At 38.5% G+C, this 27,483-nt stretch overlaps 1 protein-coding gene across 1 annotated transcript; it reads left to right on the top strand.

The window, feature by feature from the left end:
• LOC144295891 (ankyrin repeat domain-containing protein 26-like) lies at positions 1-23,486 on the top strand. The gene is made up of 5 exons (XM_077868517.1): positions 1-118; positions 9,227-9,529; positions 10,671-10,885; positions 22,188-22,230; positions 23,243-23,486. Exons 1-4 carry the CDS (start codon positions 11-13, stop codon positions 22,210-22,212), a joined length of 651 nt encoding a protein of 216 aa, XP_077724643.1. The 5' UTR covers positions 1-10; the 3' UTR covers positions 22,213-22,230; positions 23,243-23,486.
• The last annotated feature ends 3,997 nt before the right edge of the window (positions 23,487-27,483 follow it).

The raw sequence follows: 27,483 nt of genomic DNA, 5'->3' as shown, positions 1-27,483 counted from the left end.
ACTTAAGAACATGATGAGGAGGTTAAGTAAATATGAAAATGGAGAGCCTCCTTTCTGTGGAGATATAAAAACCAGTCAAACGGACATGGATACTCAGATTAATATGCTAAAACAGAAGGTAATTTTTAATTACTTTTGGGACTCTAAAATCATTGGGAAATAAATTCCTCTGTGCTTTGAGCAGTAAAATACAGATTTTTCTATTAATCTTACATACTTGATATATATTTTTGGTATTAACTTTATTGAGATATAATGAACATAAGATGCATATTCAAAGACTACCACAATCGATATTAGAGTGTTTTGTCACCGTAAAAATAAACCCTATGCCCTTTAACTGTCACCTCATGCTAGTTTCCCCCTCCCTATTCTTCTTAGCCATAGGTAGTCACTATTCTACTCTCTGTCTCTATTGATTTGCTGCTGATTTTGGACATGTCATCTCAATGGAATCACCAAATATTTTATCCTTTGTGACTGCCTTCTTTGGTTTAGCATGTTTTTAGATTTATTTTGTGCCATGTGTCAGAACTTTATTATTTTTTTATTTCTCAATACTGTCCCACCGTACGGACAGCCCACATTTTATTTATGTATTTATCATTTGGTGGACGTTTGGGCTGTTACACTTTTTGGCTATTGTTAATAATGCTGTTGTGAATACACATGTACAAGCTTTTGCGTGAACATTTTGTTTCTCTTGGGTATATACTTATAAATGGAATTGTTAGTTCATATTGTTAAAGGACCTTTAACATTTTTGGTTTAAACCTTTTGAGGAACTGCCAGACTATTTTCCAAACTGGCTGCACCATTTTACATTTACGTCACCAGTGTTTGAGGATTCTCATTTTCCCTGATTCTTGTCAATGTTTGTCATTATCTGTTGTTTTTGTTATAGCTATCCTATTGGGTGTAAAATGACATGTTGTAGGGGTATTTTCATTTGCTTCAAATTTTTATTTGAATTCTCGTTAGTTGACATATCATGTAATATTGGTGTCAGGAGTAGAATTTAGTGATTCCTCACTTAAATACCCAGTGCTCATCAGTACAAGTGCCTTCCTTAATACCGATCACTCTTCTAGCCCCCCACCCCCCCCCCGCCCACATCGACAGCAACACTTAGTTTATTCTCTATGGTTGAGAGTCTCTTACAGTTTGCTTCTCTTTCTCTCCTTTTTCCCCCCTTCCCCTATGTTCATCTGTTGTTTTGTTTTTGTTTTTTAATCCCACATAGGAGTGAAATCATATGGTATTTGTCTTTCTCTGACTTATTTCACTTAGCATAATACACTTGTTGAGTTCCATCTGTCTTGTGGTTTTAATTTGCATATTTCTTGGAACTGGTGATGTTGAGCATCTCACCTTTATATGTGGTCATTATTCATTTCTATATCTTGCTTAAAGAACTAATCATTTCTTTTATCCATTTTTATATTGGATTGTCTTTTTATTATTTTAAGAGTTCTATCTATATCCTAACTACAGACCCCTTATCAGGGATATGATTTTCAAATATTTTATTCATCACCTTGCCATTTCACTTTTTCTTGATGGTTACATTTGAAGCAAAGAAGTTTTTATTTTTTAAATTTTGATGAAATACTTAATCTGTTTCTGTCTTTTGATGCCATATTTAAGAAACTGTTGCCAAAAGCAATCACAAACATACACACCTGTTTTTTCTGAGTTTTATAATTTTAGTTCTTAATATTTCATGTTAAGTTTGTACATATGTTATGAGGTAGAGGTCTAATTTTTTCACTTTGTGTGTGGATATCCATTTGTCTCAGTACCATTTGTTAAAAAGACTATTCTTATCCTACTTAAGTGTCTTGACACCTTTGTTGAAAATCAATCCACCATAATTTGAGAGTTTATTTTTAGATTCTCAATTCTAATACATTGACCTATATATGTCTATCCTTACGTCACTACCAAATCAAATTTTATGAGAATGCTTTCCTAGTCCTCTTGCAAATTACCACTCATTTATGTAATAATAAAAAGTCCATGTAGTAGTACCTAACTTTACTCCTGTAAAGACTTATACTTTTTGAAGGAGCCTTTTGCCAGCTTATGCCTTGCTGACTACCTGACACAATGAGAAGCCAGGCTCAGAAAGATAGAGTCCCGTTTGTCTCCTCCAGTAATACCAGTAGTTTCTCACTCAGTGCCTCCCGCATCCATTTCCATCAAATCTTGGTTGTAGGATCCACTGTCTACTATTTACTTCATTGTGTTTTATTAACTTGTTATAATGCATAGACCCATCCATAGATTTCACCATCTAGGATATAAAAGATTAATAACTCTGGGCTATCAGCCTTCCTGTTTGTAAGTCTTGCTAATCCATCATCTTAAAATTCACAATTAGATACTCTTTTGACCTGGTTCTTGTGCATACAACACTGGTGCCGATCCCGTTCTTGGCACAGATCCTACATTCTTGGAAAACACAGTTGCCTGTATCCATCTTCTTTTACTGAAATAGAAAGATATGCATAGCTGTACTTTGATAGGTCAATACATAATTAATGGAATAAACATTTCATTACATTATGTCAATACACCTGTAAAATATCCTGTTGCATTTAACTGAATTATCAGGGAAGCCCGGGTGCCTCAGTGGTTTAGCGCTGCCTTCAGCCTGGGGCGTGATCCTGGAGACCCAGGATTGAGTCCCACGTCAGGCTCCTTTCATGGAGCCTGCTTCTCTCACTGCCTGTGTCTCTGCCTCTGTCTCTCTCTGTGTCTCTCATGAATAAATAAATTAAATATTTTTTAAAATAATCAAATTATCAGAGACCAATAGTAGGCGAGCAATTTGAATCACAAAAAAATTTTCAAAGTGAACCTGTATGATATGGAGAAGCATTCTAGTACGATATATAAAGATGAGATAGTCTTACTTACCTCCCCTGAAAAATAAGCTTGCAGTAAGATAAAGGAGAAATTATATTTCAGTGTGCCAAAGGACAATACATTTGTTTCGCTAACGAAAAGATTAGAAATTATTCCATAATGTTCTCCTTATTTCATCACTGATGAAGGGAGAATGAAGATTATTGATTTAAAAGCACTCAGTGCTGCCTCTTTCTTTTAGAATTGCAGTTAATTGAAATCAGATAAAAGGTTCCGTTTTGCTTATTAAACTTTTACTAGTTGTTCAGCTGTTATACTTCAAATCATATGTCTCTCTGCTTGCCAGTCTTTTTTCTCCCCTAACTTGAGGGGAAATTTAAAAGAGGAGTTCTTGCCTAGTTTTAATAATTTGTAATTGAAGGGATTCTTTAGAAAAACGTCTTAGAGAAAGGAAGATGGTGGCAGGGTAGGAGGAGCCTAGACTCACCTCGTCCCACTAATACAACTAGATACCTATCAACTCATCCTACATACCCCAGAAATCTACCTGAATACTGACAGAACAAAGGCCACAACTAAAGAGAGAGAAGAGGCCACTTCGGAGAAAGTCGGAGGTACAGAGACCTAGTTTAGAAGAGAAAGAGATCCTATCTGCAGCAGATGGGAGGGAGTAGTGGTCCCAGGGAAGGGCAGGAGAGAAGAACACCTGGGAATGCACATAGCCACTGGCTTGGAAAAGGAGAGTGGCTGAATTTCCTCAGTTCTTGCAACTACAGGGGGCTTAAAGCCTGGAATTTTAAAGGTTATTCTACCCCAGCTTGGCTGGGGTAGAATCTGTAGGGCACTATGCTTGGAGAGAGGCACACAGCATGGAACCAGCTGGCTGATGCCATTTCCCTCCCCTGGCCCTGAGCACAAACACAGAGCCACCTGTGGGAATCAGTGCCACCTGACACCAGCTGCCTAACTTGCTTACACCAACCACCACCCGTTTGTACTCCAGGGGAACTGCCCTTTTCGATCATGCTTGCCTCAGTTCCAGCACAGCAAGCCCTTCCCCCAGAAGACCAGTACAAACTCCTGCCTGACACCATGTGTCCCGACCAGTTTTGCAGGGTCTCAGTTCCAGTGGAGTGTGACAGGTCTCATTTCGCAAGCTAGTTAAAACCTGCTAGATTCAGGCCAAGTACCAAACACTGCCCGCAGCAGATACTGAGAGCCTATCTCTCAGATGACTGGCCTGAGGGATAGAGGAGCCAGAACCAAGTAGCACAGTGCATGCCGCACACCCTGGAGACCCCCCTGAAGCACCAAGCCCTGGGCACTACGGGACCATTTTCAGTGGTCCATTACTTTCAGGAACAAGTGACATAACTGGCTTTTCTAACCCAGAGAAACTGGCAGAGACCTAGACAAAATGAGAAGACAGAGGAATTTATCTCAAATGAAAGAACAGGATAATGCCACAGGGCCAGAGATCTAAGTGAGAGAAATAGAAGTAACGTGCCTGGTGGAGGATTTAAAGCAGTGACCATAAGGATGTTCAGTGGACTTGAGTAAAGAATGGTGGAAGACATCAGTGAGACCCTTACAACAGAGATAAAAGAGTTAAAAAAGAATCTGAGATGAAGAGTGCAATAAATGAAATTAGATTACAGATCTGGAATATTCTCTAGACTAGATCATATATTAGGCCACAAACAGGCCTTGGGAAGTACAAAAAGATTGAAGTCCTACCATGCACCTTTCCTGACCACAATACTATGAAACTAGTAGTGGACTACAAAAAAAAAAAAAAAGGTCTGAAAAGACCACAAATACATGGAGGTGAAATAACATCCTACTATCAATGTGTGGGCCAACCAGGAAATAAATGAAGAAATTTCAAAATACATGGAAACAAATGAAAATGAAAACACAATTGTCCAAAACCTTTGAGATGCAGCCAAAGTGATTTTAAGAGGGAAGTATATATAGCAATACAGGCCTACCTCAAGAAGCAAAAAAAAAAAAAAAAAAAAAATCTCAAAACAACCTAACCTTGCACCTAAAGAAGCTAGAAAAAGAACAACAAATGAACCTAAAGCCAGCAGAAGGAAGAAGATAATAAAAATTAGAGGAAAAATAGGGGTCCTGGGTGGCTGAGTTGGTTAACTGGCCAACTCTTGATTTTGGCTAAGGTCACGTTCTCAGGATCCTGGGATTGAGGCCTGCTTCAGCCTCCAACCTCAGTTTACTGGAGGATTCTCTCTCTCCCTTTTCCTTTGCCGCTGCCCCCCTCCGCCCCAATAAATAAATCTTTAAAAAATATTAGAGTGGAAATAAATGATACAGAAACTAAACACAAATAAAAATAGAACAGATCAACAGTAGCTAGTTCTTTGAAAAATTTTAAAAAATTGATAAGGCTCTAGCCATAGTTCTCAAAAAGAAAAGGGAAAGGACCCCAATAAAATCACAAATGACAGAGGAGAATAACCAACACTGCAGAAATCCAAGTAATTAGAATATTATGAAAAATATATGTCAACAAATTGGACAACCTAGAAGAAATGGGTAAGTTCCTAGAAACATATAAATTACCAAAACTGAAGCAGGAAGAAAGTAGAACAGGACGCTAACCAGCCAAGAAATTGAATCACTCATCCAAAAACTTGGAACAAACATAAGTCCAGGACCAGATGGTTTCAGAGGCAAATTCTACCAAGCATTTAAAGAAAGAGTTAGTATGCATTCTTCTCAAACTGTCCCAAAAAACAGAAGAGGAAGGAAAACTTCCAATTTCATTTGATGAGGCCAGCATTACCCTGATACCAAGACCAGATAAAGACACCACAAAGAGAATTACAGGCCAATTTTCTACTGCAAAAATCCTTATCAAAATAGTAGCAAACTGCATCTAACAATACATTAAGAAAATCACCGCCATGATCAAATGGGATTTATTCCTGGGTTACACGGGTGATTCAGTATCTGCCAATCAATCAGTGTGATGCACCCTATTAATAAAAGAAAGGAGAAGAATCATCATCATTTCCATAGATGTAGGAAAAGCATTTGATGAAGTACAATATCCATGCATGATAAAAACCCTCCACAAAGTAGGTTTAAGAGGGAACATACCTCAACATAATAAAGGGAATATATGAAAAAATGCACAGATAATGTCCTCCTAAATGGGGAAAAACCAAGAGAAAAAGTTCATGTCTGGTGGTGTTGATGCTGGCTGTTGCCTAGACTTATCGTTAGGGCAGGCAGCCAAAATGCTTACACTGGCACACCTGGACTCTCTTTGTGGCCTGAGCCTCCTCACAAGAGGAGGGGCTAAATTCTAAGTAAGCAGGCTGAGATACAGAACAGGGCAGAAGCTGTGTTGCCTTTCGTAGCCTAGCCTTGGAATACACATAACATCACATTCACCATATTCTGTTCGTTAGTAGCAAGTCACTAAGGTTAGCCCACAGTCTTTTTGTTTTGTTTTGTTTTAATGGAATACTGGAACACCTATGAACACATGAAGAACGCAATTTTTAGTGTAATTTACCCACCGGCCACAGAGTTCTGTATTCCTTTCACATGAAAAATACACTCACCTCCTCCTAGTACCTCCCACAAATCTGTTATCATGGCATCGGGTTCAGGAGGGAGTCCAAGATCTTGCCATCTTAATCAGGTGCAGGGGGGTAAGGTGCCAGGGTTATGTTGTCTAAATTTTAGTCCCTTGAGTGCAGGTTCTCTCAATAGGAATGAAGACTTGAGAATTAAAGAGAACAGTTCTCTACTATTTAAAACACAACATTCTGGTGACTTGCTAAAGACTCTTCCATTCAGAAAGAAGATGGAAATCAAATTAGTCCATAGCAGGTTTGAAATGCAGCCTGATGCATGCTGTCCGTTTTTCAGTCAGACTTAGTCTGAACCATGGAAATTTTTCTCCATGGCTCTTTGCTCTCTATCTTCTCAGAGCTCTTGGTTCTGTACTTAAAGAAATGACCTGTGTTTGCAGCTGTGTTTTCAGCCTGCTGCTTCCCTGTGGGGACTTCTAAGACCCAAAGGCCTATTTTCAGTCTGTGCTATCTAGGTCTCTTTTAGTCCAAGCTCACAAACAGTGTTTTTGATGCTATAATTTTCTTAACTTCTTGAGTTTTTCTGTGAAAATCAATGGATTGATTTTATGTCAGTAGAAAAGCCACTCTCCCGGGTCTTTTTGAGATAAACTTTTCAACTGGGCTCTCCTGTGAAGCTCATACTCTTAAGATCCTTAAAGAAATTTGAGGCATACCTGAAATCCTTCTGAGGTCTTAAAAGGTTTTATAATCTTGGCTTCATCCATAGGCCATGTTTTCCGGGATTTGCTCTTGACCCAGAATGCATTTCTTTATTTTAGCATTATTTGACAATTCAGCGTATGGAAAGGCTATAAATGTGGAAAAAATATTTGAACCCAGTTGGTCTGGGTCTTTCATACTGCATAGACCTTGTTTAGTTTATCTTTTGTGTCCGTTTTACTTTCAAGTGGTTTGTGGCGCGAGTTCCTTTTCCTCTAGTGTCATTTTCTTCACTTGCCTGGAACCTTTGCTGTCAGCCTCTTCGAGGGCCATCAGGTTTCCATTAACAGTCTGTTGGAAGCCCTTTTGGTTTTCATTCTTACTCTTCCCTACATCCTTTCAGTTTCTACCTACCTCTCGGTTCAAAGGAGGTGCAGGTTTAAATTTCTTAATGGCAGCACCCCAAGTTTAATATCAGTATCTGTGCCAGTTATGTATTGCGGCATAATAAACCACCTCAAAACCTAGTTGCTCAAAACAGCATTTATTTGGTTCACAAGTGTTTAGTTTAGGCAAAGCTGAGTAAGGCCAACTCATTTCTTCATTTGGTGTCAGCTGAGATGACTGGAGGCTGGGGACTAGAATCATCTAAAATCATGTTCATGCAAATGTTTGGCTGTTGAGGCTGGCTTTTGGCAAGGACGTTAGCTGTGTCAGTCTCAGCTGAAATGTCTACATGAAGACACACCAGGTGGCTTGAGCTTCCCCACAGCAGCTAGATTCTAAGGGTTGGTTTCCCTAGAAGAATGTCAATGGAAGCTGTATCACATTCTTTAACCTAGCCTTAAAAATCGCACAGCAGTTCTGCCGAATTCTATTCACTGGAAACCAGTTACTAAGGTCAGCACATTTTAAGGGGAGGGATTATCATGGGAGAAGTGTCAAAGAATTTATAAAACCACCACATCCACTCACCCTGTCTCATCAATCATATCCAGAAGAAAGAAGTTCTTCCCGACTCAGCATCACTGAAACTCTGTCAGGTTTTTTGGTGGTGGTTTTTGGTGCTTAGTATGTCCCCTTGTTTTGTGGGAAGTAACAGAGGATTATAAGATAGTACTATTCAATTAGGTGGGGGGTGTTTGTCCAAAAGTATATGGTTCATCTCACTAAGTTTTTATACTGAGAGGTGTGGTTTCTTAATTCTGAGAATCATTTCTCCTGGGAATGCAATTCAAATTAATGTAAATCATTTGTAATTCAGAAAAAGGCTTGTGGCATTAAAAGCAGTATTTATAGATTCAATAATTAGAGTCTTATTTTTAAAGTCTTCTCTTAGGAAGCATTTATTGGTTCAGACCTACATAAGTCAATATGACATTACTAAAACTTCTTAAAAATTAATGGGAGTATTCATTGGGACACCCGAGTGGCTCAGTGGTTTGAGTATCTGTCTTTGGTTCGGGGCATGATCCTAGGGTCTCGGGATCGAGTCCTTCATCGGGCTCCCTGTGGAGTTTGTCCCTCTGCCTATATCTCTGCCTCTCTCTCTGTGTCTCATGAATAAATAATTTTTAAAAATTATGGTGTGTTAGGATGGGGGAAGGGGCAAGAGACTTCTTTTTTAATATTTTATTTGAATTCAATTTGCCTATATAAGAGACTTTACACTAAGAGGTGACTTACAGTTATTTTATGGAGGAAAGATCTGAAGCAGTCATAGCAAAATAAAAGCATAAAATGAAGTACAAATGTTGTGTGGCAAAGACAATGATAGCAGAGATCTTTTTAAGTAACTCCTAGTGGTTTTAACTTTGTTCTTAATTTTCTAAGTGCTTCAGGGTTCCACATTCTAAGACTCTACTACAAAATAGATTATATTTTATTGCAAATGAATTCATTTTAAAATGGGAGCACCTGGCTGACCCAGTCAGTAGAGCATATTACTCTTGATCTTGGCGTTACAAATTCGAGCCTACGGTTCAGTGCAGAGACTTAAAAATAAAATGTTTTTTAAAATGTTGGTTATTGTTTTGAGTTAAACTAATTTCACTCCATTTCCAAACTGTATTGTTCTATTCATGCAGATTGGTGATCTTAGAGCAAGACTGGAAACTGAATCTTCAAGATGTCTACAGCTGGATGCAAAAAATCAAGTTCTTCAACAGGAGCTATTATCTGTGAAAGCAACAGAGAAGAAATGTGAAAAACTAGAACAGATGAACAAGAAGTTGGAACAAAGAGTAATAAACCTCAGAAGTGTTGCAGAAGTCAATGTGGTAGAACGCAGTCAAGTAGAAAAGTATAAACGGGAGATTAAACAGGAGGTTGACCAGCGAGTAAGACTAATTTTAGAAAAAAGATTAAAAGAAGTCAATCGATTTTTACAGGTAAATTTACTGATCTGTGATATGGTTTCATTTATTTCACTACAAATTACACTTTGGTTATATGCGTTGTGTATGTTTCCTCTGCTTCCTTTACAGCAATCTGTTTGGTAGATTTCTGGAGGCATTCGTTCCTCCCTGTAAAGATTTCAGTTTTCATCATTATTCTCACTTAACTGATCTTTCAGAATGATTCTCAGGAGAGAATCATTTTATTTTTATGACCAGTTTGTATGAAACAGGACTATTTTTTTTTTTAAGATTTTATGTATGTATTCAGGAGATACACAGAGAGAGGGAGAGAGAAGCAGAGACACAGGCAGAGGGAGAAGCAGGCTCCATGCAGGGAGCCTGATGTGGGACTTGATCCCGGGACTCCAGGATCACGTCCTGGGCTTATGGCAGTGCTGGCACCCTGGGCCGCAGGCAGGTGTTAAACCGCTGAGCCACCCCGGGATCCCCTGAAACAAGACTATTAAGAGGAAAAGAAAAAAATTGTGATTTAAAACTTTTACCAAATAAATAAATAAATAAATAAATAAATAAATAAAACTTTTACCATGGAGTGTCTGGGTGGCTCAGTTGGTTAAGCAGCAGACTCTTGATCTCAGCTCAGGTCTTGGTCTCAGGTTTGTGAAATCAAGCCCTGCATTGGGCTCCATGTTCCATTCCTGGGTTATTCTTCCTTTTTGAGGATTTCATTTATTTCCTTATTTATTTATTGAGCATGAGCAGGGGGATCGGCACGGGTGGGGGGGGGAGAGAGAGAGACAGAGAATCCGGGGTAGACTCCATACTGGGTGCGACACAGGGCTTGGCCTCAGGACCCCTGACTGAGAACATGCTCTGAGCAGAAATCAAGAAACGGGTTATTCTCAAGTTGTATTATGCACTTTTTAAATTTTTTAATTGATTCTCTTGTTCTTTGAAGTATCAGATTGCATGAGTACTAATATAAGAATGATTAAACTTTATCATTCAGATTTAATTCAGGTGACATTGATGATAAATATTTTACACTTCAGCTTTTTTTTTCACATTTAAAATTGCTCTCTGAATCATTGACTCCCAACTAAAGGAAAGAAATATACTATAATTACTCAAGTTTTAGCTGTTTTAAAACTGTGCTTTTAATTTTCTTTAGACACAAGCAGCATATCAAGAAAAGTTAGAACAGTTTAGAGAAAGTCATCATGCTTCAATAAAAAGTCAAATGGCACTCAGAATTGAAGAGCTGGAATCTGAACTTCGATCCAAAGTAACAAATTCTCAGGAACTTGAAACTGAATTGGAAAAGTACAGGAAACTCTACTTACAAGAATCAAAAATGCGAATGTCATTGACAGAAGAACTAAGCAAGTAAGTTAAAACAGAATCAATGAAAATAGATTTAGCTTATCAATTTGCCTCTAAAGCATAATTTTTATGGAGATGGTTTCATGAGATGAGTAGGAAGTGAAAGCCAACTGGATAGTATAGTTTTGGAAAATAACGTTTGTAAATAAACTTACCATTTTATGTTCATCCAGGATAGTTTGCCTCTCTCCTCCTTTTTCTTTTTTTCTTTTTTTTTTCTGGTTTTATATGACTTTATTTTTCCCGTTAATATTTTCAGTTACTCTATCTTGTTGTCTTTACAAACTAATTGTTTAAAACTTTATAATTTAGACAGCGTATTATTTTTTAAAAGTTGATGATATATTTTATTTAACACAACGCATCAAAAAATATCCTTTCAACTTGTGATCAATATAAAATTATTACTGAGATATTTCAGATTTTTTTTCATTTGAAGTCTTAGAAATCCAGCATGTATTTTACAATTATGGTGTATTTCAATTAGAACACTAAATTTTCATTGGGAATACATATCTATATTTAAACTTCATAAAATTTATAGTGGAAAAAGCAGATTCACATACCTGCATGTTTCCAACCCTACTTAAACGTTTGTTTTTTTTTAATTTTTTTATTGGAGTTCAATTTGCCAACATTTAGCATAACACCCAGTGCTCATCCCGCCAAGTGCCCCCCTCAGTGCCCATCACCCAGTCACCCCAACCCCCCGCCCACCTCCCCTTCCACTACCCCTTGTTCGTTTCCCAGAGTTAGGTGTCTCTCATGTTTTGTCACCCTCACTGGTATTTTCACTTATTTTCTCTCCTTTCCCTTTATTCCCTTTCACTAATTTTTATATTCCCCAAATGAATGAGACCACATAATGTTTTTGTCCTTCTCCGATTGACACGTTTCACTCAGCATAATACCCTCCAGTTCCATCCACGTTGAAGCAAATGGTGGGTATTTGTCGTTTCTAATGGCTGAGTAATATTCCATTGTATACATAAACCACATCTTCTCTATCCAGTCATCTTTCATTGGACACCGAGGCTCCTTCCACAGTTTGGCTACTGTGGACATTGCTGCTATACACTTCGAGGTGCAGGTGTCCTGGCGTTTCACTGCATCTGTATCTTTGGGGTAAATCCCCAGTAGTGCAATTGCTGGGTCGTAGGGCAGATCTATTTTTAACTCTTTGAGGAACCTCCACGCAGTTTTCCAGAGTGCATGCCACAATTTCTGCTGAAAAACCCACTGATATCCCTGTAGTGGTTCGCTTTTATGTAACTAATTGCTTTTCTTTTCTTTTTTTTTCTGCTTTTAAGATTCTCCTTTTCTCTTTAATTTTTGACTTGTTATTATGTGTCTTGGTGTGAAACTCTTTGGGTTCTTTTCATTTGGGACTGTCAATGCTTCCTGAGCCTGGAAGTCTGTTTTCTTCCCCAGGTTAGGGAAGTTTTTAGGTATTCTTTCTTCAAATAAGTTCTTCGCCCTTTTCTCTCTTCTTTTTCTGAGACCTCTCTAATGTGAGTTTTATTACACTTGATGCTGTTCCAGAGGTCCCTTTATCTTAATTTTTCAAATTCTTCTTTTTGCTTTTCAGATTGGATGATTTTTACTACCCTGTCTTGCAGATTGCTGATCTGTTCTTCACATCTTTTAATCTGCTGTCGATTGTGTCTGGTGTATTTGTCATTTCAGTTATTGTATTCTTCAGCCCTAATTGGTTCTTTTATATATTTTCTCTTTGTTGAAGTTCTCACTGAATCTGTCCATTCTTCCAAGTTTGCTGAGCATCTCTGTGACCATTACTTTGAACTCTGTATCAGGTAGACTCCTCATCTCTGTTTCATTTCGTTCTTTTTCTGAGGTTTTGTCTCGTGGCCTTGTTCTTTCATTTGGAACATACTCCTCTGTGTCCTCGTTTTGTCTGACTTTCTCTGCTTGTTTCTAAAACTGTTCTTTCCAACTTTTCTCTCTTCAAAATATGTTGCTTTGAACAATGAATGTTAGTTATAAAGTCAAGCAAGAAGAAACATTTTTTGAAATATTGTCTGGTCATTTCTCTCATTGGAGCTGTGGTGGGGTAGGTGGCAGATGACAGTGTTCTTCTTTTTCTGAGTTCAGAGCACAGGAGTCAGGCAGATGGAGATAAAAACTTAGTAGCTTTGTTACTAATACATGCTAACGGATTGGAGGATGTGGTTTGGGTGGGTATGTAGCCACAGTGAGCTTCCCAATTCTTTATCCCAAATTAGGCACTTAGGCACTTCCCCAACACAGTAGTAAGTGGAGGAAACAAATGTTTGATGCCCATCCCGCGAAGATGAGAGCAGACCTGAATTCATGTTACCATAAGCAAGCACATCTTTTCAAAAAAGAGATTTGGAATCTCATAAGCACTGCCTAGTGCCTTCTCCCCAATTCGCTCATTAGGTAAATCTCCCTTCCTGCTGTGAGGAAGGTAGAGATAAGTCCACGCGTGGGTAATGATGGTTTACCTCTAATTTCTGACTGGATTTAAATTAAAGTTAGTCATGTCTTTTGTACATACCAACTCTCATAATGATGAGAGGTTGGACAGAGCATACTAGGTGGTAAAGAGAAATCTGTTTTGTGTTTAATAATCCACAACATAGATAACTCATCTGTTGATTGACTTTGGTAAACCAAGTTTTATCTGGAGGAAAAGAATAATTCTTTCCAGGAAGAGTTTCCTCCATTTCAGCCTCTTTGGTTCAACTAAAGATTTTCTCCTTCAAGTTCCGTGTCTTGTGGTTTAAAAAATGTGTGCTTATAAATGCAGTCTATTTAAACTGTTCCTAATAGGAGTTAAGATCATTTCCATTGCTGTGTTTTTATTCATAAAACTTTAAAATTTATCATTTTAAATTATAATTTAAAATTTATAATTTAAATTAGACTTCAGACTTTAGACTTTAAAACTTATAATTTAATTAGAAAGCTGTTTTGTGCCTCATGCCTAGACATTATTGAGCCACATGACAAACTTTTAGGTGTTCATTTTCAGTCGGTTATAGTTAAAAATGTAGGTATTTTTCCTGAAGATGATGAAGTAACTGGCATAAAAACCCTCGGCTCAGGAGGACCTAAAGCACATTCCTGGCCTGCAACTCTTTGGTCTTTTGACCTGAGGCAAACTGCAATCTTTCTGAGGCCTTCTTGTCTCTTATGTAAAATTAGGGACTTTGACTGAATTAGTGACTTTGATAACTTTGGGGAAAAATTTTTTTCAAAGAATAGAACTTAATTTGCTATTTGTTTTGTTTTGTTTTGGGTTTTTTGTTTTTGTTTTTGTTTTGTTTTGTTTGCATTAAACTGTATTATACAAAACAGAGACAAGTGGAGCTGTGTAGCTAAAAGAGAGATGAGACTACAGCTGTAGACTTTTGTCCCTCAATCCTACAGTATCCCCAATGGATTAGATTAGATTTCTATGATTGGTAGTTCGGAAACAAACTGTTATGAGAAAACCCTTTGAATTAAAATTTGCTGATACGTTGTTTTTGTGTGTATAATTTTCTTACCCTCCTATGTTTTTGATAAATGGAAAAGTATAAATAAAATTGCAAATATGTTCTCTTTATTAATGGATTTCAAGCTATTTCTACCATCTAACTCAGTTCTCACCTCGAAATAAACCAGGGTCACAGAAGCAAGTATTTAGGAAAAGAGCTTTTGGGGAAAAGATAATTACATTACGTTGATCGTTCCTTAAGGAAATGAAGGCAGGCACTTGAGTGACTGAGCCACCTAGGCACCACTTAGTACCTTATTTAGACCCTATTTTGGGAATTCAATGAGAGGATACCTTTTAAAAGAAAAGTCTAAGTAAGAGCATTCTAGATGGGAATATTTGCAATACACATTTGATCCTTGACCAACATGGAATTGAAGCTGCAGGTCTAGCTAGCCTACACATGGACTTTCTTGGCTGTTGGGTTGTACTGTATTTTCTCTTATGTTTTTCTCAATAACCTTTTTTTCCTCTAGCTTACTTTATTTTAAGAATATATAATACATGTAATGTACATGGACTGTGTTATTGGTAAGGCTTCCCATCACCAGTAGGCTATTAGTAATTAAATTTTGGGAGAATCAGAAATTATACAGAGTTTTGACTGCACGGGGGTAAGCGCACCTAACCACTGTATTGCTCAAAGGTCAACTGTAGTTTGAAATATTCCCAAATATTTCATAATTAAGTAGATAACTAGGTAAGTCAGGTGTTTGAAAAATTAGTCCTAATTCATAGAAAGGAAACAAAGTTACAGTTAAAATTTCTTGTTTCTAATTCTAGAAACTTATCAATGAGAAACTAAGTTGGAAAACCGGTGCTAGCTTCTATTTTTTCCTTTCCTCAAACAGATTTTCTGAAATCTCTGTATTCACATGAAAAGAAGTATATCAGTCTTCATATAGATAACAAAATAGTTTTACTCAATATTGCCAGCAGAATTTCCACATGACTTTATGTAGTCCCACTTTCTTTGTTTTATGTATTTAAGAGTCTGTGCTGACAAGTAGAGCATAAAGCATATACCTTAAGATTCTGTTTTTCTGAAAGTGCAAAAGTGGAAAGCTCATTCTGAAGAATAATTAAAGAGCTGATTAAACTCTCATAAAGGGCACTTTTTCTGAAAATCACAAAGTATTACTTGAAGTGTAAAATGACTCTTGTTTGCACTTTTTGTAACAAGATCAAACAGGATCCTTCAGAAGTTCTGTATATTCTTTTATTTGACATTCCTAGTTCCATTGGTTTCTTTACTATTTTTTATTTAAATTCAGTTAATTAGCTTATAATGTTATTCTTAGTTTCAGAGGTAGAGATTCATCAGTCTTATATAATACCCAGTGCTCATTCCATCAGGTGCCTTCCTTAATGCCCATCACCCACTTACCCCACCCACCCTTCACCTACAGCAACCCACGATTTGTTTCCCATGATTAAGAGTATCTTATGATTTCTTTCCCTCTCTGATTTCATCCTGTTTTATTTTTCCTTTCCTTCCCCTATGCTACTCTGTTTTCTTAAATACCACATATGAGTGAAATCATATGATAATTGTCATTTTCCCATGGACTCAATCTGTTTACCATCAACCCCTCTAGTTGCATCACATCATTGCAAATGGCAAGATTTCATTTTTCTTTTTTAAAGATTTTACTTATTTATTTACAAGACACACACACACGCAAAGACAGAGGCAAGAGGGAAGAGGAAAGGCTCAATGCAGAGAGCCCAATGTGGGACTCGATCCTGGGATTCCGGGAGCCTGCTTCTCCCTCTACCTGTGTCTCTGCCTCTGTGTGTGTGTGTGTGTGTGTGTGTGTGTGTGTGTGTTTCTAATGAATAAATAAATTAAAACTCTTTTTTAAAAAAAAAAGAGAAGAAAAGAAGTTGGTAGTATTTTGATAGAGATTGCATTGAATGTAGAGATTGCTCGAGCTAGCATAGACATTTTAACAATATTTGTTCTTCAACCACAAACATGGAATGATGTCAGTTCTTTATGTCTTTCTCAATTTCTTTCCAGAATGTCCTATCGTCTGCAGATCCCTTGTCTCTTTGCATAGGTTTATTCCGAGGTATCTTATGGAGTTTGGTGCAACGGTACATGGAATGGACTCCTCAGTTTCTCTTTCTTCCGTCTCATTGTTAGTGTATAGAAATGCAACTGATTACTGTGCATGGATTTCATATCCTGCTGCTTTGCGCAATTCCTCTATGAGTCCTAGCAATGTTGGGGTGGAGTCTTTGGGGTTTTCCACATACGATATCATGTCCTCTGCGAAAAGTGAGGGTTTGGCTTCTTTCTTGATTCAGATGGCTTTTTATTTCTTTTTGTTGTCTAATTGCTGAGGCTATGTCGAACAACACGGGTGAGAGTGGACCTCCCTGTCGTGTTCCTGACCTTAGCGGCAAAGCTCTCAGTTTTTCCCCATTAAGAATGAGACTGGGTGTGGGCTTATCATAGATGGCTTTTATGATTTTGAGATGTGTTCCCTTCCTCCCTGCACTGCGAAGGGTATTGACCAAGAAAGGATGCTGCGCTTTGTCAAGTGCTTTTTCTGCCATCTGCTAAGAGGATCCTGTGGTTCTTGTCCTTTCTTTGATTACTGTAGTGTATCACATTGATTCATCTGCAGATGTTGAATGACCCTCACAGCCCAGGCATAAATCCCACTTGGACATGGTGAATAATCCTTTAATGTATTGTTGAATCCTCCCAGCTAGGGTCTTGGTGAGAATTTTGGCATCCATGTTCATCAGGGATATTGGACTGTAATTCTCCTTTTGGGTGGGGTCTTGGTCTGGTTTGGGGATCAGGGTAATGCTGGCCTCACAGAGAAAGTTGGAAAGTTTCCCTTCCATTTCTATTGCTTATAAACTGCTTCAGAAGAATAGGTGAATTCTTCCTGGAATGTGTGGTGGAGTTCTCCTGGGAAGCCACCCGGTCCTGGACTCTTGTTTGTTGGCAGATTTTTGATGACTGCTTCCATTTCCTTGCTGGTTATGGGTCTGTTCAAGTTTTCTGTGTCTTCCCGTTTCAGTTTTGATAGGAAGGGATCCATTTCTTCCAGATTGCCTAGTTTGTTGGCATGTAGTTGCTCAGAATGTGTTCTTATAGTTGTTTGTATTTCTCTGGTGCTGGTCATGATCTGTCTTCTTTCATTCACGATCTTATTTCTTTGGGTCCGTTCTCTTCTTGAAAAGTCTGGCCAGCGGTTTATCGATCTCATTAATTCTGTCAGAGAACCAGCTCCTGATTTCATTGATCTGTTCTACTGTTCCTTTGGTTTCTATTTCATTGATTTCTGCTCTGATCTTTAGGAATTCTCTTCTCCTGCTGGTTTTAGGCTTTAATCTTCTGTTCTTTTCCAGCTCCTTTAGGTGTAGGGTTAGGTTGTGTACTTAGGACCTTTCTCGTTTCTTGAGAAAGGCTTGTATTGCTATATACTTCCCTCTTCCCATATATATACTTCGATGACCTTTGCTGCATCCCAGATGTTTTGAGCAGTTGTGTTTCCGTTTTCGTTTGTTTCTATGAGGTTTTTAAGATTGTGCTTTAATTCCCTGGTTTGATTCTTTAACCTCCGTGTATTTGAATTCTTTCAAAATTTCCTCTTGTGATCAAGTTCCAGTTTCAAAGCATTGTGGTCTGAAAGTATGCAGGGAATGATCCCAATCTTTTGGTATCAGTTGAGACCTCACTTATGACCCAGTACGTGATCTAGTGTGGAACATGTTCCATGTGCACCCGAGAAGAATGTGTATTCTGTTGTCGTAGGATGGAATGCTCTGAAGATATCTGTGAAGTCCATTTTGTGCAGTGTGTCATTCAAAGCCCTTGTGCCCTCGTGGATCTTCTGCTTAGAGGATCTGGCCGTTACAGTTATGGTTGGTGTGTTAAAGTGCCTACTATTATTGTATGACTATCAATGTGTTCCTTTAATTTTGTTATTAATTGGTTTATAAGGTGGCCTGTGTGGCTCAGTCGGTTAAGCCCTTGCCTTCGGTCAGGTCATGATCTCAGGGTCCTGGGATCAAGCCCTGATCAGGCTCCCTTTTCAGTGGGGAATCTGCTGCTCCCTCTCCTGCTTCCCCTGCTTCTGTTCTCTCTCTCTGTCAAATAAATAAATAAATGAAATCTTTTTTTTTTTAATTTTTTTTAATTTATTTGTGATAGTCACAGAGAGAGAGAGAGAGAGAGAATGAGAGAGGCAGAGGGAGAAGCAGGCTTTATGCACCGGGAGCCCGACGTGGGACTCAATCCCAGGTCTCCAGGATCGCGCCCTGGGCCAAAGGCAGGCGCCAAACCGCTGCGCCACCCAGGGATCCCCAAATAAATGAAATCTTAACAAAAAATTGGTTTATGTAGTTGGCTGCTCCCACTTTAGAGGCATTAAAGCTTATAATTGTTCAATTTTCTCTTTGGATAGACCCTTTAATTATGGCATAGTATGTTTCTTCATCTCTTAATGCAGTCTTTGGTTTAAAATCCAACTTGTCTGATATCAAGATTGCCACTCCAGTTTTTTTTAATGTCCTTTAATATGATAAATGGTTTTCCACCCCCTCACCTTCAATCTGGAGTTGTCTTTGTGTCTAAAATCAATCTCTTGCAGGTAGCATATCGATGGATCTTGCTTTTTTTTTTTTTTTTTCCTTTTTTTTTTTGTAATCCACTGTGATACCCTGCGTGTTTTGATTGGGGCATTTGGCTTGTTTACATTCAGAGTAACGATTGAATGATATGAAGGTAGTGCCATTGTATTACGTGTAAAGTCCGTGTTTGGATGTACTGTGTCTGTTCCTTTCGGTCTGTGTTACTTTTGGGCTCTCTGTTTGCTTAAAGGTTCCCCTTTACCACTTCCTGCAGGGCTGGTTTAGTGATCACAAATTCTTTTAGTTTCTGTTTGTCCTGGAAGCTTTTTATCTCCCCTTCTATTTTGAATGAGAGCCTTGCTGGATAAAATTCTTGGCTGTAGATTCTTCTCATTGAGCACCCTGAGTATATCATGCCAGCTCTCTCTGGCCTGCTCGGTCTCTTTGGATAGATCTGCTGCCAGTCGAGTATTTCTCTCCTTCTTGGTTCAGGGCCTCTTGTTCCAAGCTGCTTTCAGGATTTTCTCTTTGTGTCTGAAATTTGCAAGCTTTGCTATTCTATGTTGAGATATTGACCTGTTTCTTATTGATTTTGAGGAAGGTTCTCTGTGCCTCCTGGCACTTGAGTGCCTGTTTCTTTCCCCAGATGAGGGAAGGTCTCTGCTATAATTTGCTCAAATATGCCTTCTGCCCCCTCCTTCCCCTCTTCCTCTGGGATCCCCATTATTCTAACATTGTTTTGCTGTGTGGTACGACTCATCTCTCAAATCCTCCTGTCATAGTCCAGTGGTTGTTTTTCTCGCTTTTCCTCAGCTTCTTTATTCTCCATCGTTTTGTCTTCTATATCACTACTTGTCTGTTATGCCCCATTTATCCTAGCAGTTAGAACCTTCAATTTTTATTGCATCTCACTAAGATTAGCCTTTTTTAGCTCAACTTGATTAGATATCAGTTGTTTTGTTTCTCCAGAAAGGCATTCTCTCGTGTCCTCTGTGTGTTTTTTAAGCCCAGCTGTTATCTTGATGGTCATTATTCTGAACTCTCGCTCCAGCCTCTTACTTATATCCATGCTGATTAGGTTCCAGGCAGTCAGCACTACCTCTCGTTCTCTTTGTGGCGGTGAGTTTTTCCATCTTGTCATTCTGTCCAGAGAAGAAGAGATGAGTGAGAGAACAGAATAGAAAAATATCGAGAATGACCCCAGAGAAATATATGCTAAACAAATCAGAAGAGACCCGAAACCAAAAAAGGTTTAAAAAGGTGATAATAGAATTAGAGAGCTGAGCAGAGCAGTACACTGGATCCTATGTGTATTTTGGTCTGTTTGATAGGAAATTGCATCTCCAAATCGTTAAGAGGAAACCTCGTATATACACAAAAATAAAATTAAATACAACGAAAGGCTAGAATATAAGTGTAAAAATGGAAATTAAAAGTCAAAATATAAAAAGGATACTATCAGGCAGTTGAACAGAACCGAGCAATATACCATATCCTATGTATATTTTGGTCTCTTTGTTATAAGAAATTACATCCCAAAATTGTAAAGAATGAAAAGCTTCATTACATCCAAAAATAAAATTAAATGCAATGAAAGGATAGAATTTAACTGTAAATATGAAAATTAAGATAGATTTTAAAAATAATATAATCAGACAAATGAAGAGAATAGAGCAGTATAGTAGATTCTGGTTGTATTTTAGTCTATTTCTTAGAAGGAACTACTTCCCGAAATGGTACAGAGAGAAAAACTTCCGTGTATACAAGAATACTACTAAATGCAGTAAAAGGATTGAATGTAAGTGTAAAAAGGTAAATTGTAAAAGAGTTGATAAACGAAGAAATTGGTTGAAAAGGAAAAAGAAAATTAAAATAGAAAGACTAAGGAGTCATGAGAAATAGCCATGAATTCTATATACTGTTTGCCCCTAGCACTGGAGTTCTGCAGCTCACTATGATGAGTAAAGCTGGGGGAGAGGCCTGTTGGGAGGATTCTTAGGTGTCTTTGCTGAGGGTGGGATTGCACCACCCTTGCCGGGGGCCAGGCCAGGTAAGCAGCTCCAGATCGCTCTCTGTGGCTTTTGTTCCCTGACGGCTTTCTGGGCAGCTTTAGAGGATGAGAATGAAAATGATGGCCTCCTAATCTCCAGCCCTGGAATTGAAAGATCTCACTCCCTACTGTGTCTCCCTGGTTTCTGTCTTTACTCTGTATTCACCCAGCCTGTGACCAAGCATTTTTATCTCAACCACACGACCCCCTTTCGGTTTTCCAAACTTTGCAGACCCCTGTAGCCCCCATTCACGCTGCGCCTCCAGGGGGAAGGAGGAGGTCTTGCCCAGTTTTGCCACTTGCTGGACCCCTGCTTGGAGAGTGGTCACCTGACTGATCCTCGGTTTGGGGTTTATGGCAACACAGAGCTGAATGCCCACTCCTGGGCTCACTGATTGCAACTGGCTTCCCTGCTCAAATGCCTTGGCAACTGCCATACTCAGGCGCCCCCAATCTTTCTGTGACCCCCAGGGATCCTGAGACCACACTGTCCATCCCACCTAGGATACTGCCACCCACCCCCTCCCCCCGTTGCCACCTGAGCACCTTTCAGACAGGGATGTCCTCACTGAAACAGACTTCTTAAAAGTTCTGGTTGTGCACTCTGCTGCTATATCACTTTCCAGGACTTGCCTTCTGGCTTCCAGAGGCTCCCTGCCCCCATGGTTTATCTTCTGATATATGCCTGGGATTCATTTCTCCACACCTCCTCCCTTGCAGAAAGTGGTCACTGTTCTGTTTGTAGAATTGCAACAATTCTTTTCTTGGCTCTCTGAGTTCACAGGTGTTCAGATGAGTTGATAGCTATGTAGCTGAATTCCAGACACCAGACAAAACTAGGGTCTCCTACTCCTCCACCATCGTCCTCTTCTTCCAGAAATTCTGTATCTTCAATCGATCAATATTAATTGTACTTTTTATTAGACTCCTGAACAGCAATATAGGTTTCTTCTCAGTTATCCAGATTTAACTAAGTAGGGATTTATTTATGTGATTATCTTTCTATTTAAGCAATCCGTAACTTTTACTCTCTAAAAGTATCATTTTCAGACCATGTTTCATAAGCAAAATAAAATTCCTACAATAATATCTCTTGTTTAACTTGAACATTATAAGTAACGTTTGATTTATTTCAGATGCAGGAGTTGGAAGAAAATATAACTAGAGAACTAAAAGAAGGTATGTTGCCAAATGTATGAATTTAGATGGTCATTAATTTCCGAAATAAACCACAAATAGTAACTGGCATCCCTTCCCCTTGTTAAAATTTTGTCTAGATATATCTAATAAAAATGTAAAACATAAACATAATGAATAACAGACTTATTCCTCATTTGGTCATCGTGTTTCATACCTTTTTTAAAAATCTGCTTTTTGTGCGCCTGTTACCACTTTTCACTAGTGCCATCGCTATTCAACTGTCAATCTGAAAATGTGGGCGTTCTCAAATTCTTGTTTCTGCTAGTGGTAGGAGACCAAAAAGACCAGACTTGTCTTAGTAATACTTAATTAAGCAATTATATAGTTCATATAGCTGTCCCTTGACAGGTGACATTTCAACCTCCAGCCACTGGTTTTGCCATTGGGTAAAATTCCAGGTTCCTTAGCGTGGAATACAAACAGCCAAATCAATTTGATTCTTGCCACGTTGTTGACGTGGCAAGTTAGTAAACTTCTCTGTCGCTATTACCCTACTCTGCTGCTTTGCAGAGAGTAATCTTTCAAGTATCAGCCTACCTATTCCCTCCACCGAAAAGCAGACAATATTGATAGAAAACCAGGATGTCCCTTCTGTGTGTTCTTAGAGTGTCTTGTTTTATTTATTTATTTATTTATTTATTTTTTGAGTGTCTTGTTTTAAATCTGTCGTGGTATATTTGACTCTAGAAATTGCCTGTTTGATTTTTCAGTTGATAGCATATGATTGTTCAGGGGTGGACTGTGCCATCAGCTTGCAATCTCATCTTGTAATGAGAAAACCAGAAGCTCTAGTATTTATCCACAGTAGTAATTAATTCAATGGGCAATCGTGAGCAAACTTGATTTAATAGTAAACTTGTATTTTATATTGTAGTTATATGTAGATATTTTTCATTCTTAACACTCAGAAGATTCCAACTTTTTTTACTAACTTCTAGTTAACTATAAAGTATTTCAGATAAAGACTATTGTTATTCTTTCTCTTTTTCAGCTGCTCGTGAATTAGAATCAGGATTCTGTAGATCCTCTCCTTTAGGACCTACTGATGAATCAAATGTAAATCAAGATCTAGTACTGCAAGCATGACGAGAATATGTAGAGATTTTGAATAAAAAGTATATGATCTGAAAGATACATAGTAAAAGTTTATCACCTAGATGTTTAATAAAACATTTTAATTGTTTCCCAGTAAATGTCTGTTGCACAAAAAATCTTTATTAAAGGAAATTTTGCTATATCGTGTGTAATGAAAGTTTATATACTATTTTAAGCTATGTTTCTTGGCGTCTGATGAACTTTTAAGCAGTGGAAACTAGCATGCTTCAGTCTGCCCAAGTACCAGCCTTTTAAACAGCATCCAAACAACCAAGTTGTCAATATTTCAGTGGTGTTAACTGATAGCTTTTTTTGTATTTTAGTTTCTATTACTGGACCTATGGATTTAGACAGACATCATTTTGATATACTGCTGCTAAGGCTATCTACCAGTGGTACATGTAATACAATTTTTATAGTGCCATAAAACCCGTGTATAATTTTAATTTTAAATACTTATTCATAGCTCTTTCCTCATGGTGAAATAAGATTTGCCTAAGGCTTTTTACCTTTTCTGTTTATTTTTTTATTTACTTTTTGAGAACAGTCTTAAAATTAGAGAAAAGTAAAAATAAAGAAAAAGAACTTCCCCCCGCCAGGACTTTGGAAGTAAATTGTTAAATTATGCCCAATTCCTGTAGCATTTTTATCCTGCAAGTCAGTACATTCCACATAGCTACCGTACAACCCTGCCAGTCAGAAAATCAACACACTAATGCAATTGACCCTTGAATACTGTGGAGCTTAGGGGCACTGATACTCTGTAGTGAAAATCTGTGAACCTTTGACTCCCCCAGGCACTTAACTACTAATAATCTGATGTTGACCAGAATATTTATTGTACCAAAACAGTCAGTTAACCTATGTTTTGTGTGTTACATGTATTCCATACTATATTCTCCCTACAAAGTAAGCTAGAGAAAAGAAAATTACGAAAAATCAGAAGGAAGAGAAAATACATTTACAGTACTGTATTTTTTAAAATCGACATATAAGTACACCCAAACTATGTTAAGTGTACATTCTTTTTTTTTTTTCATTTAAATTCAATTTGCCAACATTTACAAGGGTCATCGGTTTCAGATAAAGTTTTCAATAATTCATCAGTTGTGTATAGCACCCAGCGTTCATCATGTCACATGCCCTCCTCCTTCATGACCATCACTGAGTTAGCTCATCCCCCCATTCACTTCCCTTTCAGCAACCTTTAGTATGTTTTCCAGAGTTGAGTCTCTCATGGTTTGTCTTCCTCTCTGATTTTTCCCCATTCAGTTTCCCCTCCTTGCAATATTTCTTATATTCCACCTATGAGGGAGAGCATATGATCATTGTCTTTCTCCAATTGACTTGTTTCACTCAGCCTGATACCCTCTAGTTCCATCCACATTGATGTAAGTGGTAGGTATTCATCCCTTCTGATGTCTGAGTAATATTCCATTTTGTAAGTATACCACATCTTTTTCTTAAAAGAATTCTTCATCTATTTACTCATGAGACAGAGAGAGAGAGAAAGGCAGAGACACAGGCAGGGGGAGAAGCAGACTCCATGCAGGGAGCTGGACATGGGACTCTTCCCGGATCCCAGGATCATGCCCTGAGCCAAAGGCAGATGCTCAACTGCTGAGCCACCCAGGCATCCCATACCACATCTTTATCCATCCCTCTGTTGAAGGACATCTTGGCTCCTTCTACAGAATGGCTATTGTGGACATTACTACTATAAACATTGGGGTGCAGGTGCCCCTTCGTTTCACTACATTTGTATCTTTGGGATAAATACCCAGTTGTGCAATTGCTATATCAACTATACCCTCTGTCATTTAAACCTCATATTCTTTTAAAGCTTTGACAGTTGTCTGTAGTATCCTTTATAGCTAAAAGGAAGTATCCTTTATAATAAAAGGAAGTATCCTAGTATACTATAAAAGGATATCCTAGTATCCTTTATAATAAAAGGAAGATTTTATTTATTAGAGATGCAGAGAGAGAGAGAGAGAGAGAGAGAGAGAGGCAGAGACAGAGGGAGAAGCAGGCTCCATACTGGGAACCTGATGTGGGACTCGTTTCTTGGTCCCCAGGATCACGCCCTGGGCCAAAGGCAGGGCTAAACCACTGAGCCACCTGGGCTGCCCTAGAATGTCTTTCAGTGTGGGTTTTTCTTATATTTCCTTATGATCAAATTCAGATCATATATTTTAGCAAGAGCACAACTGAACTGGTCCTCTTCTATTGCATCATATCATGTGACCTACAATGTTCATTTGTCCCATTGTTGGTGGTGTTGATTGCTGGAGTAGTATCTTCAGTTTTCTCCTCCAGAATGTTAACTTTGTACTTTACAATTAATTAGCATTTTATGGGGAAGTATTTTGAGGCATCTAAATACCTCCTTTCTGAGACACCCTGTGCCAGGCCACTTCTGCAGATGATGTGCCACACTCACAGGCTCTGAAAAACCCATGCTGGTCTATTCTTTCCCTGTGTGGATGCCTCCTGACCCTGTGAAGTCTGTGATACTTCATTCGAAGTTACTCACCTTTCAGGGATGCTGTGTCTTGAGCTCTTAACACTGTGCAGGGTGACACTCCTACATTTATACTTTCCCCATTCTATGCCAGGCTCCAACACCTCACTCTGGGACACCACTGTTCCCTGTTTCTGTTTCTATGCTTTTGAACTGAAATCTTTGGGAAGAGAAAGAATAAAGGGGAAAGGGCTCCATGGGTCTTTTATAATCAACTTATCAAGCTTTACAACACAAAGATTTGGATTGGAATTGCATTGAATCTATAAATAGTTTGTAGGGAAGAAACATAACACTGAGTTTTCCAAACGATATTTTAATTGATTAACTCAGTATTTTAAAAAATTTCCTATAAAGGTCCTGCAAGATATATATTAGATTGATTTCCAGTTATTTGATACTTTTGATCTATTTTAAATGTTATTTTTAAAAATCAATTTCATTTCCTGTTTATAGCTTATAGAAATAAAATTATTTTGCATATTGAGCTTAGCATCAGCTATCTTGATAAACCGTCTTACTGTTTCTCATAGTTCTGGAGTCTGGGAAGTCCAAAGTCAAGGCACTGGCAGATTCAGTGTCCAGTTAGGGCCTGGTTCATGAGTGCCTATCTTCCTCCTGTGTCTTCATAAGGCACAGGGCCAAGGGAGCTCCCTCCAGCCTCCTTTATAAGGGCACTAATCTCAATCATGAGAGCTCCACCTTCATGACTTAATCACTTACCAAGGCCACCACCTCCAAATAGTATCACATTGAACACTAAGACTTAAGTCATGAGTGTGGAGGCCAAGAAAATTCGGGCCATTCAAGTTTAACATTGGCACAAGTACAGCCATTGTAGCTTCAGCAGCCATCTCAGGCCACTGTGACCAGGAACTGAACTGAACTCTACCCTAACCCGGCTTATTCCTTATCGGAATAAGGAAGCAAGAGCTTGTGAGACCTCTTTACTTGAGATTCTCACACCCCCATCCTTACTGAAAAACCCCACCTTACCCCTAGACCAGCCCATAAAAACCCAGCTGTAACTCACCTCAGGGTCCAAGTCCCTGGTCTGCTGTGTTGGGTATACATGGACCCAAGCTCGAGCTTGCTAATAATACCCAGCTGTAACTCATCCCGGGGTCCAAGTCCCTGCTCCACTGTGTCGGGTATACTTGGACCCAAGCTCGAGCTTGTTAATAAACCCTCATGTACTTGCATCGGTGTCGGCTCCTTGGTGGTTTTCTCGGATTCGCAATCTTAGGCACAGCAATGAGTTTGGGAGTGCGGGTACAGAAATATTCAGTCTAGAGCAAGGCTGTTCCTTGTTCTTGGCCATGTAGGCTTCCTCACTATGACTGCTTGCTTCATGAAGCTAAAAAGGAGGATTTCACTGCACAGAAGCCTCAGTCCTCTTTTAAGGATCAGGATTTCACCTGATTAAATCAGGCTTACTTAGAATAAGTAGATTAACTCAAATTTAACTGAATTATATCTGTAAAATTCCTTTACATTCGCCATGTTGTAATGGCTAGAATCAAATCACAGATCTTGCCTACACTTAGAAAAGGTGAGAACACCAAAGGGCATTTATTATGGGGCCACCTAGGATCTTTACATTACAATTATAT

Source organism: Canis aureus, chromosome 24 (assembly GCF_053574225.1).
Source record: "Canis aureus isolate CA01 chromosome 24, VMU_Caureus_v.1.0, whole genome shotgun sequence".
Taxonomy (NCBI): domain Eukaryota; kingdom Metazoa; phylum Chordata; class Mammalia; order Carnivora; family Canidae; genus Canis; species Canis aureus.
The sequence above is the reverse complement of the archived record's forward strand: the minus strand, read 5'-3'. Positions and strand labels throughout refer to the sequence as shown.